This window comes from Urocampus carinirostris, chromosome 3 (assembly GCF_059441175.1).
Source record: "Urocampus carinirostris isolate Australia breed hairy pipefish chromosome 3, RoL_Ucar_1.0, whole genome shotgun sequence".
NCBI lineage: Eukaryota > Metazoa > Chordata > Actinopteri > Syngnathiformes > Syngnathidae > Urocampus > Urocampus carinirostris.
The window spans coordinates 30792827-30812081 of record NC_142351.1 but is presented as its reverse complement, the minus strand read 5'-3'; the positions used below and the strand labels follow the sequence as shown (position 1 = coordinate 30812081).

Genomic DNA, 19255 nt, shown 5'->3' with positions numbered 1-19255 from the left:
AAAGAAAAATGAGGTGGTTACTTTGTGTTTTTGTAGTTTTGTATTCTCCCCTGTGCTTTGTAGCACATGCTTTTTCGGTTGCACTATACAATACAGCGATATTTAGTGGTCGAATATTAGGCAACCAGTTCAGGTTGTCCCCTGCCCACTGCCTGATGATAGCTGGGATGGGCTCCAGCACCCCCGCGACCCCTACTGAGGATAAGCGGTGCATCTAATGAGATGAGATGAGATATTAAACAGTGTTACTTTAGACTTCTCAGGACAATGGCCACTCCCAGAACGGTTGAGCAGAAAAACGTAGTTTCTATCCCAAAAGCCTTTTTTGCTCAATCACAGAAATTCCTAGATTAAACATTCGGACAAAAAAATGATTTTTACAAACCATTGCATTAATTTGAAATCACAAAAGTCATTCAAAGCACTTTGAAATCACAAAAACGTGACCCTCCCCGTTGCTGTTCACGTTGGCTATGTCATCCCTGACAAATGCAAGAAATGTGGCGTGAAGATCTAAAAGAGCTGCTGCAGACTGCCAAGGGGCAAGGCATGGAAGTCACGTTCTGCCTTGTGTGTCAGTAGGTGCCCTTAAAACACCACAGCAAAGACAAAAATTTGAAAAATGAGGTAAAAAATCATCTTCTCGAGTAAAACATTTGTTTTTCTGTCAGAAACTTGCTTGTGCTTATTTCAAGAATTATTCTCTGGACTCAAAAACAAAAAGAATAAAAAAGTAAACTGGGCAAAACGTTTTAGATTCTGAGAAAACTGGTAGACCTGGTAGACAGGAAAAATCTGAAATAATGATTTTAATTATTTATTTGCTCACTTATTACCCCCTAGTAGATACCTGAACTTGTCAGTGTCCCAAAGAGCAGACAAAGTATTAATTGTGAGCATGATCCTGATGATGTCAGGGGGATGTGAACATGTGATCAGCTGACTTTCTCATTTAAACGCTGGGAGATTCAGCAGCAGTTGAGTTTCCTCTTCGCTTGCCTACTTCTTTAAAATTGTATGCATCTGAACTTTAAACTTCAGTCATCGCCATTGCTTCTTGGTAAGAATGACCTTCGATTGCAAAACTCCTTTTTAATTGATTTCGATTTTATTAACTGGTATTTTATTAAATTATTTTAAAGTGTTCTACTTAAAAAGACTGTTTGAATGGGTTTCAAAATGGTTTATTAAATTTTTATCATCGGTACTCACTGACCTTGAACTTCTGCGACTATCATGATTTGAGGGATTTGATCAAGTAACATGTCCAAAACAATACAGTTGATAGGAAATATATTTCCCGGGCAATGTATTGTGTGAATGTTCAGAAATTATATGACATTGATCTTATTTTTTACCTCATCAGAGAAGTTGGCTCATCATGGAGCGTAAACTGGATTTGTCTCGCCTGACGGACGAAGAAGCCAAACACGTTTGGGAGGTGATCCAGCGAGACTTCAACCTGAGGAAAAACGAGGAGGATCGGCTAGGGTGGGTCCAACTATTGATACGGACAAAAACACGCACGTTTGAAAACAATCGTTTTTGGGAGGGACTGAAGTCATGCGACATGTTTTCATACAATGAGGGAATGTGAGCGTGAAAGCTGCAGTACATCATGACAGTCACACGGAGAGGCCACAAAGACGCTCTTGTGTCTCCACAACACCAAATCGCATCAGACCTCGGGCACACGCACACAATACCACATCCTCACAATTTGCAGAATTATTCAACTATACCATTTCCAGGATAGAGAAAGTAGGTAAAGTTCAACTTGTGATGATAACATTTACAATTGAATAAACATTCACATTCACCAGAATCGCAAGCAGGAGTGGATTTTTGATCCATCCGACTGATGATGGATGTTCTTCATAACAAAATTCTAGTTATCTTTCCAGCCGTGAAGTCCAAACTTGCGTGATATTAAGGTGTAAAGTTATTTCTATTGTCAATTGGCTATTGAAATCAGCAAGATTGTTACTTATTATATTATGTTGTAAATTGATCACCAGTTTTTCTTAACCGTTTTTCATTGATGAAAAGGTAAGAATTTTTGTCTGCCATCTAGGACCCCTATAACCCAAACTCCTTAAACGTCTAACTACTGCTTCACTGGGGATTTTAAAGATTTTATCCTGAAAGAAAAAATACTATGCTTCATGAGTATTATTTTCCTTCTTTCATTTGATTTTAAAAGTTCTTATTCAATAAAAATTGAAATAATACGATTGGCTATATATATATATATATATATATATATATAGAGAGAGAGAGAGAGAGAGAGAGAGAGAGAGAGAGAGAGAGAGAGAGAGAGAGAGGAGAGAGAAGAGAGAGAGAGAGAGAGAGAGAGAGAGAGAGAGAGAGAGAGGAGAGAGAGAGAGAGAGAGAGAGAGAGAGAGAGAGAGAGAAGAGAGAGAGAGAGAGAGAGAGATGAGAGAGAGAGAGAGAGAGAGAGAGAGAGACGAACGATCCCAGCCATCTCCCGGGCAGGGGACACCCTGAACTGGATGCCAGCCAATCGGCAGGGCACACGGGGACAGACAACTCACTCGCTCACTCACACCTAGGGACAATTCGGACCGGCCAATTCACCTGAAATGCATGTCTTTGGAATGTGGGAGGAAACCGGAGTGCCCGGAGGAAAACCCACGCAAGCACGGGGGAGAACATATTTGTTTTTATCATTTTTGTCATATTTTAAATAAAAAAATAATAAAGAAAATAAGCTAAAGTACAGTATACAATCTGAAATATTTGAGACATCTGCTAAAAATGTTTTTACTAATTAATTAGTCAACAATAGAAAAAATCTTGATGATTAGTTATTCAGATATTACAGATAATGTAACTGATGTTGTTTTTATTTGTATTTGTACTTTTGTATTTTTTATCTACACATAAATTTGATAATTTTGAGTATTTTTTCTCCTTATTTTCATAATAATGTAAAAAAGGAAAAGAAAATCTGCAATGATATTTTGTGGGTCTGATTAATATCGTTTATTTCTAAATTGATGTTGATTTTGTATTTCCTAAAATTGTATTATATATTTTTTTATTCACCCCACCCCCTTCTTGCCTGGGGTTTCTCCGGGCACTCCGGTTTCCTCCCACCTTCCAAAAACATGCATTTCAGGATAATTGGCCTGTCCAAATTGTCCCTAGATGTGAATGAGCGAGCGAATTGTCTGTCCCTGTGTGCCCTGTGACTGGCTGGCAACCAGTTCAAGGTGTCCCCTGCCCACTGCCCGAAGACAGCTGGGATGGGCCCCACGACCCTACTGAAGATAAGCGGTGCAGGTGATGAATGGATTATTCTTAAAGTGAGCACAACTATTTCCCATCTAGTAAACTGATTTTTGCAGTGAAGGTAGGAAGGAAGCCTATGCTTTTATTTTGCATTCATGCTCATGCTAATTTCTTAAGAAATTGTGTATTTTGAAAGGGGTTTAAAAACACCCAACTTTGTTTTTGTTCCGTTTTGCAGTGCAGATAGAATTAGTTTATTGATCAATGACTCAACATCCATGTGCATACATGCCGAACTTTTCACAATAAATAGCAGTAAATTGTATCGCACACTCTCTTTTTATGTACAAAACAAAATCCGTCTCCAGAATATTGGAAAAAAACAACAACATGTGCATGTTTAAAATCAGAAGTGAAAATGTAATGCGATCGTTGGAACGGTGTATTTACGCACAAAGACTTAGTCTCGCTTCAAAATGAAGCAGCCATAGCCTAAAATTCTAGTCTCGAGTCCAGATTTGTTTTTGTTGAAATGTGAAAAGACGGTAGGCATTTTTAAGGGGAGAAAAGCGGTAGTCTAACGCGTACAATGCTTCTGTTGGTGAGTATGCATGGGCATTGCTGACAAAAATGACATATCTCTTCCCATTGAATATTGCAAAGGATTGGCCTCTTTGAGGCAAACTTTGGTGGCTTGCAATCCATCTGAGATCGCCGAATCAAAACTCTTTCTCACACAGCAAATTGAAAGACTCCATCCAGAAGGAAGACACCAAGCGCGAGCTGCTGGGCGCACAGGACAACTTTGCCGACTCGCTTTGCATCCGTTGCTTGCAGCCCTTTAAGTTCCTGCTGAACAGCAAGAGGCAGTGCCTGGATTGCCACATGTTCATCTGCAAGTCGTGCAGCCGCTACAACAAAAAGGAGCACGGTTGGGTTTGCGACAACTGCCGCATGACCAGGTATGCCGCGTCTGTGCACGCTGTCTGTAGCTCAGTTCTATCGCATTCAGTGGGGCGTTCACTCCTGCAGGGTTCTGAAGATCGGGACTCTAGGGTGGTACCATGACAACATCCGGAACCGTTTCAAGCGTTTTGGCAGCGCCAAAGTGATGAGGTCGCTGTACAGGAGGCTTAATGGAGACGGTGTGTACAGTCTGAACTGGGCTCATCATTATTGTCATTCTACTGTATAACGGGGTGGACAAACTTTTTGAGTCGCTTGAAAGATTTTGCACAGGGGCCGGGCCGGAGGGCTGATTGGTTTATTTAAGTTTTTGTGTTTGCTGATAGAGACCTAAATCCGATAGCTCGGCGATACATGAGGAAAAAAGCCAGAATGAGACTAACCACTTTTTGGATTTACCTTTTATTGTCTATTGGTTAAGAAAGGGAGCATTTCATCCAATTGGTTTTTAAACACTCACAAAAAATATATTTATTCATGAATAAAAACTTTTATAACCGTAATAGTAATATCAAATTAATATCTCCCTTATATCTCCCTCTCAGTTCCATTAAAACATTAAATTGAAATACGGTTACTTCAGAAAGGTTTTATTGGTGGAAATTTATTATCTTAAATCGAAAATAAAATGGATTTAAAAAATGATGTACAGAAAATGGTAGCCAGCTATTTGAATGTTGGCCGGGGGCGCAATGAAAAATAACGTTTTTATGGGGGCACAAGAAGGGACACAGGATAGGAAAGACACTAAAATAACAACACATTTTTATTAGTAGTATTTTTTTAAACATATATGTTAGCATTATGTTTTTATATTTTTTTCGTTTGGCACACCATGGTTAAAACGCCTGTGTAAATGATTCATTTAATGATTTAAAAGTGTTTTTCTGCTTTTTATTTCCATTAAAATGTTTACCTGGATTTAATAACTTTGCTATTAGATTTAATCTATCATAGAAACAATTTAAAGATTCCTTGAACTTCTGCAAAGAACTCAGAAATGAAGCACTAGGGGTGGTTAGCACGCAGCCCCACTTTGCGGATGTCCAGGGTTCAATTCCAGCTACCGCAGACTCTCTGAGCAGAGTTTTCATGTTAAACCCATGCCGGAGGTTTCCTCTGGGCTTCCTCCCACGCACCAAAAACATGCAAGTCAGGTTAATTGGTCAGTCCAGCGGCACAATGGATGGATGGATGAATAATATGTATTTCTTCTGACCACAAAGACGTAATGTTTAAGATCAAAAAAGAAACTGGTGCCGGGAATTTATTGTTATTATTTTTTTATGTTTTTGATGGACAGTGTGACCACAAATGATAATACAAAAATATATACTGTCAAATTAAGCATTAATTAAAGCTTAAAGATAGGTAGATAGATAGATAGATAGATACTTTATTCATCCCCGTAGGGAAATTCACACTTCCAGCAGTCTACCCCGTTGTTTATTAACAGATTAACATGATGCCCTAGGGGTGCTTGTAGCGGAGTGGATGACGTCACGCCAGTCCAAAAGTTCGACATCCCTGCGGCAGATGGAAATCTTTTCTTTCTGAAAATCCAGGGATACCGCCTCCTCTCCGATTCCCCCCGGCTTTCGTGTCTCTGTATAGCGGCGTTGAAGCCGGATAGCTCCGGGTAGCTACACGTTAGCGTCCGAAATGCTAAACGTGAGCCATGTTTCCGCAAAACACAGCAACTGCGCTCCCTGTGCGCTCCGATGTTTTCCACCAGCACTTGTTGATCTTATTTGGTAGTGAGTTCGCATTTACCATGATTACGGATGGTACCGAAGGCTTATAACGCCGCTAGCCGCTTAGCGATAGGCCCCTTCATCACGCCGGCACGAGAATTCTTCAGGGCAAGGAGTTGATTCCTTGAATACACACATTTTTGTGCGCTAAAACCCATGTCCATAGGATAGAAGTAATCCATTGTGTAGTTGTCAAAACGGGAAGAAAAAACACAGAAGATGGGAGCAGATAATAAAACAATAGGGCAGCTGCTGGAAAAGGCAGCCGCTCGCGGCAGCGCCACTGATAAAGGGACATATTAGCTCCAGAAATTAATATTTCTTTCACATAGTGGTATCCCTACTTAAGGTCGCCGCGATGTTTCTCTGGCAACATGCTGCTACACTGCTCTCTGTGGCACTGGTTTTTGTTGGCATAAAACAATACCGTGCCATCTAGTGATCAATTATTCTATCTATCTACCCTGGTCATATCCCTCGAGAGGGGTGACCGACAGTCAAGTCAAGTCAAGTCATTTTTATTTGTATAGCCCTAAATCACGAAGAGTCTCAAAGGGCTTCACAGATTATTACACTGTATTACACAGACTATTTTTCAGCCGACGAGAAGAGTAGGTTATTCATATGCTATGGAGTAGAAGTGAGTTTTGAGCTTAGATTTAAACATTTCCACTGAGGTTGCAGATCGGATCTCAGGGGGAAGAGCATTCCACAGCACCGGTGCCCGGATGGAGAACGCTCTCGAACCAGCAGAACACTTCTTTGCTCTCGGGATCACCAGAAGACCGGCACTCTCAGATCGTAGGCTTCGGACCGGGATATAGGGGGAAATCAGATCTGAAAGATAAGAGGGAGCAAGTCCATGTATGATTTTGTATAATACTAAGAGAACCTTGAAATCACATCTAAGGCTAATTGGGAGCCAATGCAGGTTAGCCAAAATCGGTGTTATGTGATCGTACTTTTTTGTCCTAGTTAAAAGCCTCACTGCGGCATTTTGTACCAGCTGAAGAGACTTAATTCTAGACTTCGGGAGACCAGAGAGTAGTGCATTACAGTAATCGAGACGGGAGGTAACAAACGCATGAATTATAATTTCCGCATCCGACTGAGACAGTATTGAACAGATTTTAGCAATGTTACGAAGATGGAAGAAAGCGGTTCTAGTAATTTTCTTTACATGCGTTTCAAAGGATAGATCAGGGTCAAATATGACACCTAAATTTTTAACTGAGTCACTCTGTGTGACGTGACATTTGTCAATGTTCACAGCAGTTTTCGAGAATAAGTCACGGCATTTAGATGGACCAATGACTAACATTTCTGTCTTTTCAGAGTTAAGACGCAAGAAATTGAGTGACATCCACTCTTTTATCTCAATGAGGCAGGCCTCCAAATTTCCACAGTTTAGTGTGGGAGATTCCTCCAACGGAAGCAAGACAAACACATACAAAAACAAAGAAAATAAAAAATATTACTATTATAATATTATTTTCAATTGATCATGTTGCTCATGATATTTTCATTTTTAAAAAAAATCAGCTCATTGGCACTCCGTAATGACTCCCTCGCGCTTTTTCATTAATGTTTGATAATGGAAAATTCTATGGTTTCTGTCAAGGACAAAATTTACACTTGCGTATGTTTTTTTTTTTCTTTCATTTTTGGTCCAATTTGGATCTTTCAACATTTTAGGTTTCCAACCCCTGATGCAGACTTACTGAAATGATTATATTTTCCATCCTAAAAAGCAATTTCATGAATGTGATGGAACACCGTATACTAACACCTAATGAATGACTTGTTTGTGCTAGGTGGACGAGATGACGATACTCAAAGCATGCCGGATGTCCGCAGCAGTGAGTTTTTTCAATGCTCAGAATTTAAAGAAATTACAACACTGTTTTTCCAAAATCATGTTGTATACTTATAACAAAAATGGATACCAATATTTGAATTGGCAGGCTAGATCGAATATGCTAACATAATGTACAACAAATTACCCTGCAGTAAAGGTGTAGTTTAATTTCCTTTACTCCAAAGATGTTGGTTAGATTTGGAATTTTAAGGACGACTGTTGATATTTTACTTTTTAAAAAAATTGCTTTACATATTTTTTTACAATTTAAAACAGTATTCCGGTTGAATCATGATCTTAATCCCATTTTAGGAATGGCCAACATACTTTTGATAAATGTTTTAGGCCTAGGTGAAATAAAACAGCTAAACCTAAATAAGCTAAATTATCGTAAACGGCAGATACCACAAAATTATATTAAACCTCAACAACAATACTTCAAAATGAAGAAAAATATTTTTTTAAATGAGAAACTCTATTGCCATCTTCTATACCGTATTAATAAAAATCCATGAATCAAATTGCAGAATAGCTAGGGATGACTAACTGAACTCGTACTGATAGTAGCACTGCAAGCTTAACTAGACTTGACTGGGAGCTGATTCCAGAGCCTGGAAGCAGCAACAGAAAAGGCTTTATATTTTGACCTGGGCCCCTCCAGCACAATCTACAAGGATTGTGAATAGTTAAAAGCTCACAAAAATAAGATGGGAACAAAAACACATGCTCTGCTCGCAGAGTTTCAATCTGTAACCTAAGTGTAAGTGTTTAAATCTAGGCTTAAAACACACTTATATTTAATAGCTTATGAATGATGTTGACCTCAGGAAGTTGTCAACTGGACATTCTGTCATTTCCTATATTTCATGTTGATGATGTGGTGTAATAGTAGTATGTACAGCCCTTTGAGACTAAATAGGGCCTGTACAATTAAAAACTTGACAGGTTCCGTATTGACAAATCTCTATATATTGCAATTCAAAATTACCCATTTGTGAAATGCAACCCTGGTGCAGACCAATAATATAAATCATTTTGTCTTACAGATCACTACAATGTTAACGATGATGAACAAGCAGAAATGGAGGCACAACGATTCAAATCGGTACAACATAACTTTTTATCAAACAACAACATCATTTTTCAGACAAAAATTGTCCCCTAGATGCGGAAAAACAAACGTTTGCTATCAGTTCATCCATTTGACTTTGACTCAGAAGACTACTTTCCCTATTCAAGACGCTCTTCCATTCAGGTAAAACATTTAGTCTTTTATCTTATTTTTCTCTTTGAATACTTTATTACAGGTTTACCATGAAGTGCCATGGCTATTTCCATTGCGTACAATATTTCACCACGTTGACATTATTGACATTAAAGACAATTCTATTCTATTCCATTCTAAAGACAATTTGCTTTGCTAGTTTGAAAAAAAACAAAACAAAAAAACGATGTCCTTGTCAGTCTTAACTGTTAATTCTTTCGGATGGTTAAAGAAACACGGTTTCCTAACAGCGGGGTCAACATTTTAAAATATGTCTGTTAAAAATTGTATTATATTTTCTTTAAATTACAAAAGATAAAATTACGTTGGGTCTTGGGGCAACTACAATTTAAAAATGAGAATGCATGTTTCTTTGTCATATCACATCCAAGCAAATTCAGGAGGATCGAGCATACAGGAACGATGTGGAATATGACATGAACCTACAGCGAATGAATCGCCGGAAGAGTTTGGATCGTTTCGCAATGAGAGGTGGTGAAAACATAATCCGACAGCATATTTGCATAACATACAACATTACTTATTATAACTAATGAAGGAAGGTTTATTTTTCCTGCACTCCAGACGATTATGGTGAGAATCGAATGGTTCGCACTCGATCTTTGTCCAAGATCAGCTCAATGGCTCGTCAGCAGTACATTGACACGTCTGACGAGGAGGAGTGTCCGCGCTTTCCACCTATGTACCAACCACCTCCTCCTCATCGCCGCCGCAACAGCCGGGCTTCATCACAGGAGAACCTTGGTCAAAACCCTCCAGTAAGACAGTCACTATGCTGTTTGAAAAGTTAAAACCAAAATATACACCTGACATCAAATTTCCAGCATAAAAAGTCTGCCTGGGAATTGAACATTTGTTGTGTTCAGGGCCAAGTTGTTCGGGCCTCTGTCCTGCGATCTACTGCCTGAAGAATACTGCGTTTCTCGTGATGCAATTTTCAAATGGATGTGCTGCGTTTGTTTGTACTGCAGATCAACGAGTTGAACAAACGTATGTCTGCAATTGAGGGTCTGCTGAACCGTTTGGAGGAAAAGATGTCACCAGCCGACAAGGTATCACCACAAGCCTTTCTTCAAAATCATTGCTCCTTCATATTATTTGCATTCCCACACCCTTCTACTCCTGGGATCGGGAACATATGCCTCTTTTCATGAGTAGTTCTGTCTCGGAGATAAAATAAGGGCGAAAGAAATCTTCACTATTAATATCCTAATTTAGTGTATGCAAAGCCAAAGCAACACAACATATAACACGTTCAGTTCAAAACATACAGGGGCAAAGTTCCAAATAGTTGACACTCACTGTGTTACATCAACTGACCCCGTTTTGTCAGTACGTCTCTAAAGAATTCTTTATATGGAAGCTCATTAAACAATCTATGTTCACTGTCAGGACACTATGTTGAAAACCCTCATAACAAACTGCAAACAACTGTAAACGCCAGCCAAAGATCCCAGGGCAATTTGATTGCGTGAGCAGTAGGAGTGGACAAGTCTGTGCACTCATAGTGTACTACCCCTAAATACATACGTATCCTTCTCTTTTGCCGTATTTCGTGCCATTTTCACACAAAAAATGGTCACACCTTGTTTAACAACTATAATTTACGACTAAAATGAAAAATGAATAAATGAGCCTCAAGGATCTTAAGTAACTGCAAGAGAGAGAGAGACAAATTGTAAGTATATTGGTTAATATGGGACACAGGCTCTGGCATTATATTATTTTATAGCTTTTATCAAATTATCAAACATCACACAGTGAAATAAATGTGCTGAAAAATTAGCTTTTGTCTGTAGATTAGGTTTGATGTTTTATGTTTATGTTGAATTTTGTCTTAAAATATATAGTGTGGCTCAAAAAAAGATATTTGTTTGTATCCATCCATCCATCCATTGTCTGCACCGCTTATCCCTGCCTCCTCCGTGTTATATGTCGAAGTGTCCTTGAGCAGGTAGTTGCGTTGGATGGCTGATGCTGCTATCGATTAGCTAATGTGTAAAAAGGGAAAAGTGTTAAGCACATTGTAAAGCGCTTTGGGAGGTCTTCATTGACTTGAAAAGCGCTATAGAAATGCAGAAAATGGCAGTGGGCAGTGGACACTGGTTGTCAGCCAGTCGCAGGACACAGATAGACCGACAACCCAATCACTCATTCACGACTTGGGACAATTTGGACCGGCCAATTAATGTGACATGCATGTTGTTGGAAACCGGAGTGCCTGGAGGAAACCCACACAGAGAATATGCAAACCTTACACGGGGTAGGCTGCGGCAACTGGACTTGAACATATATATATATATATATATATATATATATATATATATATATATGGCTCTTTGAGTGAAAAAGGTTCTCTACTCCAGTGTTTCTCAACCTTTTTTCATCGATGTAGCCCTGGTCAAAGATATTTTTAACCCAGGAATCTTCTGTAATGGTGCTTCCACTGTAAATTTTTAACACTATCCAGTGCAAACAAAACCAAAACAATCCTTCGAAACAAAAAATTATTCTGATTTTTACTATTTAATAACTATTGATGGCTGCAGAAGTCATACGCTATATTTCAATAAAGATTGCAGTGAATGAATAAAGATTTCATTTTCATTTATGCTAAACGTAGTAAAAATAGTTCTGACGGCACGTCAACTTAAAAAAACATTGATAGTATTATACAATATACGCCTTTGTTGGGCATTTTTATTTTCTACAAGTAGTTTGAGAAAATATCTACTTGTTTTGACAAAACATAATTACAATCTACCTGCTGCATTTGGACTACTGGGGGCCCGTAGAAATATTATTGCTAGAAATTTTTTCAAGATCTCAAATATCCCTTTAAGTGCCCTTAAGCACCCCTTGGATACTAGCATGCTCATTAGAATACCACTTTTCTACCCTTTTTCCTAGTTTTCCTTAACTTGTCACTCCCACTTCTGATTCAGTTGCGACCGGACTTCATGGCTTTGACCTCTAGTGTATACTTCCATTTTTTATGTTCAGCTCTCTTACATCATGTGTAAATCATCACCCTTGCAACTGGAGTTGATTTTCACCGTGATCCTTTTCACCCCCTGTGATGCCAACATTACTGGCGTGGCCTTATACTGAATATGATGAACAATACACATCGGCCACTGTTATCTGTATATATTTGTATAGGGGCTTAATTTTCACAATGTTTTACAGGCGTCTGGGTCGTCAGGACTGAATGAGGAAGAGAAACTGATGAAGAAGTTAAGCGAGCTGGCGGGGAACCTTGGCAACAAACCCTTGTCATCGGATGACGAGGGGGAAAAGAAAAACTTTCTTGGAGGGAAAGGCATCGGTGGCAACAGGGCAGCGGCCACTCTGGAATCTATGAAGGACCTGAGCTCATCCAGCGAGGACGTGCCAAGCGAAGCACAGAAGGTAAGATATTGCTTCAAGTGATCTGAAGGAAAGAGGGGAAGTAAACATGAAATATTGAGATGGAAAAAAAAACAATAAAAGAGTTGAACCACCTAAATCTGGTCATTACTTGTCAAACATCACGCTTTGTGTTTGTCAGCTCATTTTTTGTGCTTTTGCTTGTCCCCAATACTGAACTCAAGTGTCATTATACTAACACAATATTTTTTAAAAACCTTTGTCAAATTCCTTCTGTTTTCCTTTGAACACAAGCTTTGCTTTTCACCTTATTTGCAAATATTTTAAAAATCCTGATAAGTACTATCCTAACTATTGTAGGAAGATAGTTCTCTTCTCAGCGTGTTTGGTCCTACCTCTCTGAAGGAAATGTGTCTTTCTCCTTCGTGCATCTCTCATCTATTTCCATGTTTGTGCAAACGCTGACACTGGTCAGACTATCTCCATTGAGGTCTTTTATTAGAATAAAACAAGGTACAATAAAACACAAAACGAGTAAAACAAAAACAACAGACTATATTCTGGGCCTGTTCAGAGGAGCATCTCTACTTAAAAGCATTGGAAATCTCGCAGGCCGGTATTTTAAAAAACATGAGTGCGGTTTGAAAAAAAACAATCTCTTAGTGCATTGGAAATTTACCGAGTGACCTTACATTGTATTGTGGGCAGATGAGCTTAATCATTGACATTTGTGATTTGTCAGACCACAAACCAAATCGCTTAAAAAGTGCCAGGGGTGCATAATGACAGGACGAGACATCAGATAAACACAACCAGAAGTAAATGCTTAACACAAATACATAAATAGTCATGAAGTGTATTAACTACACCCAAAGGAGCAATATAATGATTTAAATAAACAAACAGGTATTACTTGAAAACTCATACATCATGCTATGTATGCTACGACATTTCACAACATTCTATCATACACCATTTAAATAGGTATATAGTTTTTCATTCTTCAAACAAAACCAATCGTTCTACCATCAATGCCTTGTAAAGTGTTAATATAATATTAAAAATTATATTCAAAATATCTGAGAGAAGTTCATTTTTTCTATTGGTCTCGTAGAGCGTTAAGAAGGGAGATGTTGGAGTCAAGCAGTTGGTAATGCTGAAGGTGAAGCTCTCATTTTAACAAAAAGATCTTCCACTTCTAAGCGTTTGGCAGGAGATTTGCAAAATTAGCGTGACATGAGCTGTGTTGCTTAGATGGGACCCAAAGTGAGACACTGAACTGGTCTCTGCGTTCAAGCTGGTCACTCTGTGCCGCTTTGGTGTTGTCCTACTAACATCTGTCCCTCTACATGACTTTCAGAGATCCACAGCTGCAGCCCTCTGTGACCTCACCACTGAGGCCCTGAGAACCATTAATGCCACAGAAAATGCCATGGTTGAGTTTGGCCTGTCAGAGCCGGTGGACAGAACCCCTATGTTAGGGACTGATGCTAAACAGACCGATGAGGTGTTCAGGCAACTTGAGGAAAATGTAAGCCTCCAGCAAATTGCTCGCTTTCTTGCTTCCAGCCTTCATTACCAACCTTCTTGTGTGTGAAGGTCCAGCTACTTTTTAGTATTGCTAAAGTCCTCCGCTAAGGCATTTGTGTCATCTGCTCTGGCAATGCAATGCAATTCTGTTTTCTATTATATGGGGATAATTTAACAACAAAACCAAAAGTTATTAGATATTTAACAATAGCTTGCTTTAAATAACGTTCTCTGTGAGCTTCAGTATGAGTCTGACAGACGTGCTCTGTCACCACTATGAAACATATCCCAACAATATTAACTCACCATCACACATCATAATTAAGAACCCCAACAACAATGGATATCCCAAAAGCAACCTTTTTTTTGCTGTGCGTGTTTTTCTTCCAGTGGGAGGGTTATTCATGTTAAATATTTTCAGGTAAGTGAGGTAAGTTTAAGTAATTTTATTGGTATGTAGGAAGTTAGTGCTTCCAATTTTTAGTGTTTGAGGTGTTTCTTTAAAATTATTGTTAGTTAGCCATTAGCATTTTTTTTCCTATGTCAGAGTAACAAATGTTTCACCTCTTTCGTTCCTCGTGTGTCACAGGTATACATGGCCTCCGGACAGTCTTATGAACTGGAAACCAAACTGCGGCGACTCGAGCAAAGTGCCAAGAATCGTTTCGGCGGCACGACCGATTCTGAGCTTTCTGAGCTGGAGGATGTGGTGGCCATGACAGCTGCCAGGGTACAGAGTGCTGAAAGCGAGGTAGATGGGACACGCACACAGTGTCTCTTGGACACAAATTTAGTTCTGACAGGGAAATGAAAAAGATGCTACATTTTCTCTGCAGGTTTCCGATATCGAAAGTAAGCTTGCAGCTCTGAGAGCCGTGGGATCGAAAAAGAAGGTAATGAACAACTCACGAGATTGATGTCCTGAAAAAACAATTACTGTCCATTTCTGGACATTAAGCCTTTTTGTGTCTTGAAGGCATTTTTCCGAATCTTTAGTGACAAGAGAAGAAGTGTTTTTATTTTATTTAAAAAAACTAGTTTTTCACACAATGGAAATCATTTCTTTCAATTAATAGTGTGAATTTAACCATACATGTGTCATTTCATTGCATTTGTCTGTGAAAATTATTTTGAAAGGAATAAAAATGAATTAAAAGATCAAAAAACATATACAAAGTACATTACCTTAATTTCCTATTCTCATTAGAACTCTCCGTTTACTTTTTAGCATTAGCATTTTTATCCTTAGGCTAGTGATGTTTTTACAACGAAGAATGATTTATATTTAAGATGCTGCGAATACAATTCCCAATTTATATCATTATCATCATCGTTATTATTATTATTTTTATCTCATCTCATCTCATCAGCTGCACCGCTTGTCCTCAGTAGGGTCGCGGGGGTGCTGGAGCCCATCCCAGTGGGCAGGGGACACCCTGAACTGGTTGCCACCCAATCGCAGGGCACACGGGGACAGACAACTCACTCTCTCAGTCACACCTAGGGACAATTTGAACCGGCAAATTCACCTGAAATGCATGTCTTTGGAATGTGGGAGGAAACCGGAGTGCCCTGAGGAAACCCACGCAAGCACAGGGAGAACATACAAACTCCACACAGTAAGGCCGGGAGCTGGATTTGAACCCACGCAGGAGGTTCCCATGACCTCAGAACTGTGCCACACACGCGCTAATAATATTTGACCACTATATGGCACTGTATTGTTAAATGCAAATAAAAAACAGTTCATATAGGTACCTACAGCATAGCATAAAGCTGCCAGACAAACATGGCGGCGACTTTTAGTTAGGGATTCCACTATGTAAAAGAAATATAAATTTCCTATTATGATACTTTATGTACTTTTGCCTTATTATTCAAATCAAAGTTTTTTTTCTACCACTAGGAGGCTCTAAATATTACACACTATCCCTTTAACTTGTCATTGATAGCTTTAACGGGACAGGGTGTATTATATTTCAGCTTTTAGTGGTATAACAAACCTAATTCATTTAAAAAAGGACAATATTGATTTAAACAATAAGCAAATATAAATGAACTATTACGTGAACATGCATTCATTTTACATAACATGAGCATCACATATGGAGCTGACATAATTGTCTGCCATCTTGCTGCTACAGGTATCCAAAAACCTCAAAGAAAAGGCTAGGCAAAATTATGAGAAACTAAATGGGTGTGTTTACTGCGCAACCCCATGGTGCATAGGTTCAGAGTTCAAGTCCATCTACCGCAGCCTCCCCGTGTGGAGTTTGCATGATTTCCCCGTGCATCCAAAAACATGAATGTCAGGTTAACTGGCCGGTCCAAATTGTCCCTAAGTTTGAATGAGCGAGTGAGTTGTCTGTTTCTGTGTGCCCTGGGACTGGCTGGCAACCTGTTCAGGGTGTCCCCTGCCCACTGCCTGAGGATGGCTGGGATGGGCTCCAGCAGGATTAGCAGTGCAGATAATGGATAGTTTTTAGAATTCTGAGTCTCCGTAGTTAGTATACTTTGTTGTACTTATTAGTACTCTTTTTCGGATGTACTACACTTATAGAGTGACATTTTAGTGGTCAAATCATACACTGTGTCCCTTTAAAGTACACTTAAGGAAGGCAATTTCACATTGGTCTCCTCCAGGCAAGGTACATGCCACATGATGTGTTCAGAAAATGTTAACAATATTGGGAAACGAGTACGGTAAATGTGCCGCTCTCCACATTGATGGTTCATTTTAGTTACGTTTTATGGGTCGCCAAAAGATGAAATTAAAATGATTGTACAATTTTGATGGATAATCCAACCTTTGATTGAATGACTTGTGATTTTGTTTTTCCAGAATTCTGTATCGCAGAGGAAGAAGGCGAGTCAGGAGCAAATTGCCAGTAAGGATGCTTTGTTTTTGCAATTTTATTAACACGCTCAGTTAATTGCAGACGCCTGGCAGAATCCTCATACTTTCCAAATCATCACTTCTATAAAGCCCCTCTACCGCATACATGTTGTTTTTTTAAACTAAAAATGCACTGTCGAGGAGTATTATAAGCAATCATGTTTTTAAAGGGGCAGTGTGTAATATTTGGTGCCTCCTAGTCGTACAAAAAACTTTAGTTCAGCAAAAAAAAAAACATTGGTCTGAATACTAGGCAAAAAAAAAACTGAACAAACACACCAATGTTAATTTTAATTTAAAAAAAATAATTGGTTGACAAAATAGTATTTCTTTCACATGGTGGAATCCCTACATAAGGTTGGCGCCATGTTTGTCAGGCAACTTGCTCATGCGGTTTGCTCTGTGCCACTGGTTTTCATTTTAATTCAATTATGCTGCCATTGAGTTTGTCTGCACTTAAACTTTTATTGTGTATACTGTATTGGGGTATCGATGGGTATTGGGTTTTTGTCTATATTTATTCTGAATATAATGGATCTTTGTATTTTGTTTTAACTGTGAATGGATGACTGGATGCTCCAAACGAAGTTTCCTTGTTCTTTGACATTGACAACACATTTTCTGAACTGAACTGCATTAGACAATACAGTGCCATCTAGTGTTCAAATGTTACACACTGAGGCTTTAACTGTGGTTTGTGAAGAGAAAGAACAATGGTAATTTGTGTTGAGAGATCCAATACTAAACAGATATAAGCACTGTATTTAGTTTTGGTAATCTGGTGTATGCTTTTATCTCCCTACAGAATCTGAAAGAAATGGTGCTTGGAAATCCAACATCTCTTAAAGCATCTCTTCTTCTCCGCTCCTGTGGGTCTCAAAGATTTTGAAAGTCTTTTAAGGAAATAATTTAATTGAAGCGATGCACAAGTAATACTTGGCATATCCAGTATTTGCAACATTAGGATATTTAAACTGTATGATTCTAAAATGATCACTTGAAAAATTGAACATTTAGTGTTTTATTGAAAAGCTTGCTCACCTTTATCTCCAATGATGTTGTAATGGGCATCTTGGCTACTTGTCCTGACAGGTTGCCTGTGATGTTCACTATGAGGTCTCATTTTCTTACCGCTTATATTGAAGCCGTTGTGTGTGCACTCACCACTGGGTGGTTCGACACATTTGAACCAAACTGGCATATGTAGATAGCACATTGCAGAACCTTGTTCCTTATCTGCTGCCCATTCACTTGCTTTTCCGACATACAATAGACACTATCATGTACAAGATAACTGTCTATTGCCCTGGTAAATTCAATTGTATTTGGCTCTTTAAAAATAAATTTGACTGAAATGCTCCATAATGGTGTTGATGGTATTACAGTTTTCTACAGTTAAATCATTGTACTTTAAATTTCTCGATGTAGTTCCAGAGGGATGTTGTAGAAATACTGTACTTATTAAGAATGGGAAAAGTTGTAGACCTTTATTAAAATTAGGGATTTATATTCTTAATGTTTACCTTTTACATCCATTTCCAAATGTAAGAATAACAAGTAATAACTAGTCGTGGGACGTCAGGGCATGCGAGGCCTTCTCTGCTGGTTTATAAAATATATGAGTCTTGGGATGTTATTTAATTTTGTCCATGAATACTTATTAAATAATTACAAATTGTCTATCAGCTTCCTTTCATTGCTTTATCCATAGTTTTGCTGCTTTTAGATGTTTGCTTTCATATTTAAGCATTTAACCAATCACATTTCAGCTATTACATAGTGTCTGGAGGCCTTCACAAACAATTATGAAGGACCTGAGACTTAAAATGATTGCTCGATAAAGCTGTTGGTTTAGCCAATCAGATTCCAAGTTGGCGTCTCAGTGCCTGCTAGCGGGCCTTAGGAAACGTCAGTGGATTCACAAATTATGATTGGCTAGTGCAGGGGTGGCTAACCCGGTCCTGGAGAGCCGCACGTCGTGCAAGATTTGGAGGTTTCTCTGCTCCAACACAGGTGACGCCAATTTTCATCTTGTTAGCAGGCTTTGTGAGAGCTTGGTAACGGTCAAGGTGATTGGAATCACCTGAATTGGAGCAGAGAAACCTCCAAACATGTAGGATGTGCGGCTCTCCAGGAGCCACCCCTGGGCTAGTGGGTAACAGAAAATGAATTTGAAACCACTCCCCTAGACAAGTACTGCTAAACATAAGTATTTTGGTATACAAAATTTTGTAACATAAATCTTGCTGGCTATACACTGTCATGTGACTGCTATGGATAATGAATAAAGAAGATAGAACAATAACCCTTAAAAATCCCCCCTCCCCCCCCCCATAAGCTCA

General features: G+C 38.9%; 1 protein-coding gene across 3 annotated transcripts; it reads left to right on the top strand.

The window, feature by feature from the left end:
- The first annotated feature begins 959 nt into the window (after positions 1 to 959).
- mlpha (melanophilin a) lies at positions 960 to 18582 on the top strand. 3 transcript variants are annotated; one of them, XM_088331416.1, is made up of 16 exons: positions 960 to 1060; positions 1367 to 1491; positions 3996 to 4217; positions 4288 to 4400; positions 7790 to 7834; positions 8880 to 8938; positions 8999 to 9088; positions 9490 to 9589; positions 9683 to 9876; positions 10090 to 10170; positions 12308 to 12529; positions 13848 to 14018; positions 14607 to 14768; positions 14854 to 14910; positions 16860 to 16905; positions 17719 to 18582. In XM_088331416.1, exons 2-16 carry the CDS (start codon positions 1382 to 1384, stop codon positions 17757 to 17759), a joined length of 1713 nt encoding a protein of 570 aa, XP_088187542.1. In that variant the 5' UTR covers positions 960 to 1060; positions 1367 to 1381; the 3' UTR covers positions 17760 to 18582. The 3 variants fall into 3 exon arrangements, with proteins under 3 accessions (XP_088187542.1, XP_088187545.1, XP_088187544.1); XM_088331419.1 differs by lacking the exon at positions 13848 to 14018; XM_088331418.1 differs by lacking the exons at positions 960 to 1060; positions 1367 to 1491 and adding an exon at positions 3236 to 3329.
- Positions 18583 to 19255: the final 673 nt, after the last annotated feature.

What these genes read in the sequence shown, in the direction of transcription:
- mlpha (XM_088331416.1), top strand. Translation starts at nt 1,382, where the DNA reads ATGGAGCGTAAACTGGATTTGTCTCGCCTGACGGACGAAGAAGCCAAA. An exon ending in AGGCACAACGATTCAAATCG is followed by an intron (nt 8,939 to 8,998) that starts GTACAACATAAC and finishes ATTGTCCCCTAG; the next exon opens with ATGCGGAAAAACAAACGTTT. An exon ending in TACAGAGTGCTGAAAGCGAG is followed by an intron (nt 14,769 to 14,853) that starts GTAGATGGGACA and finishes TTTTCTCTGCAG; the next exon opens with GTTTCCGATATCGAAAGTAA.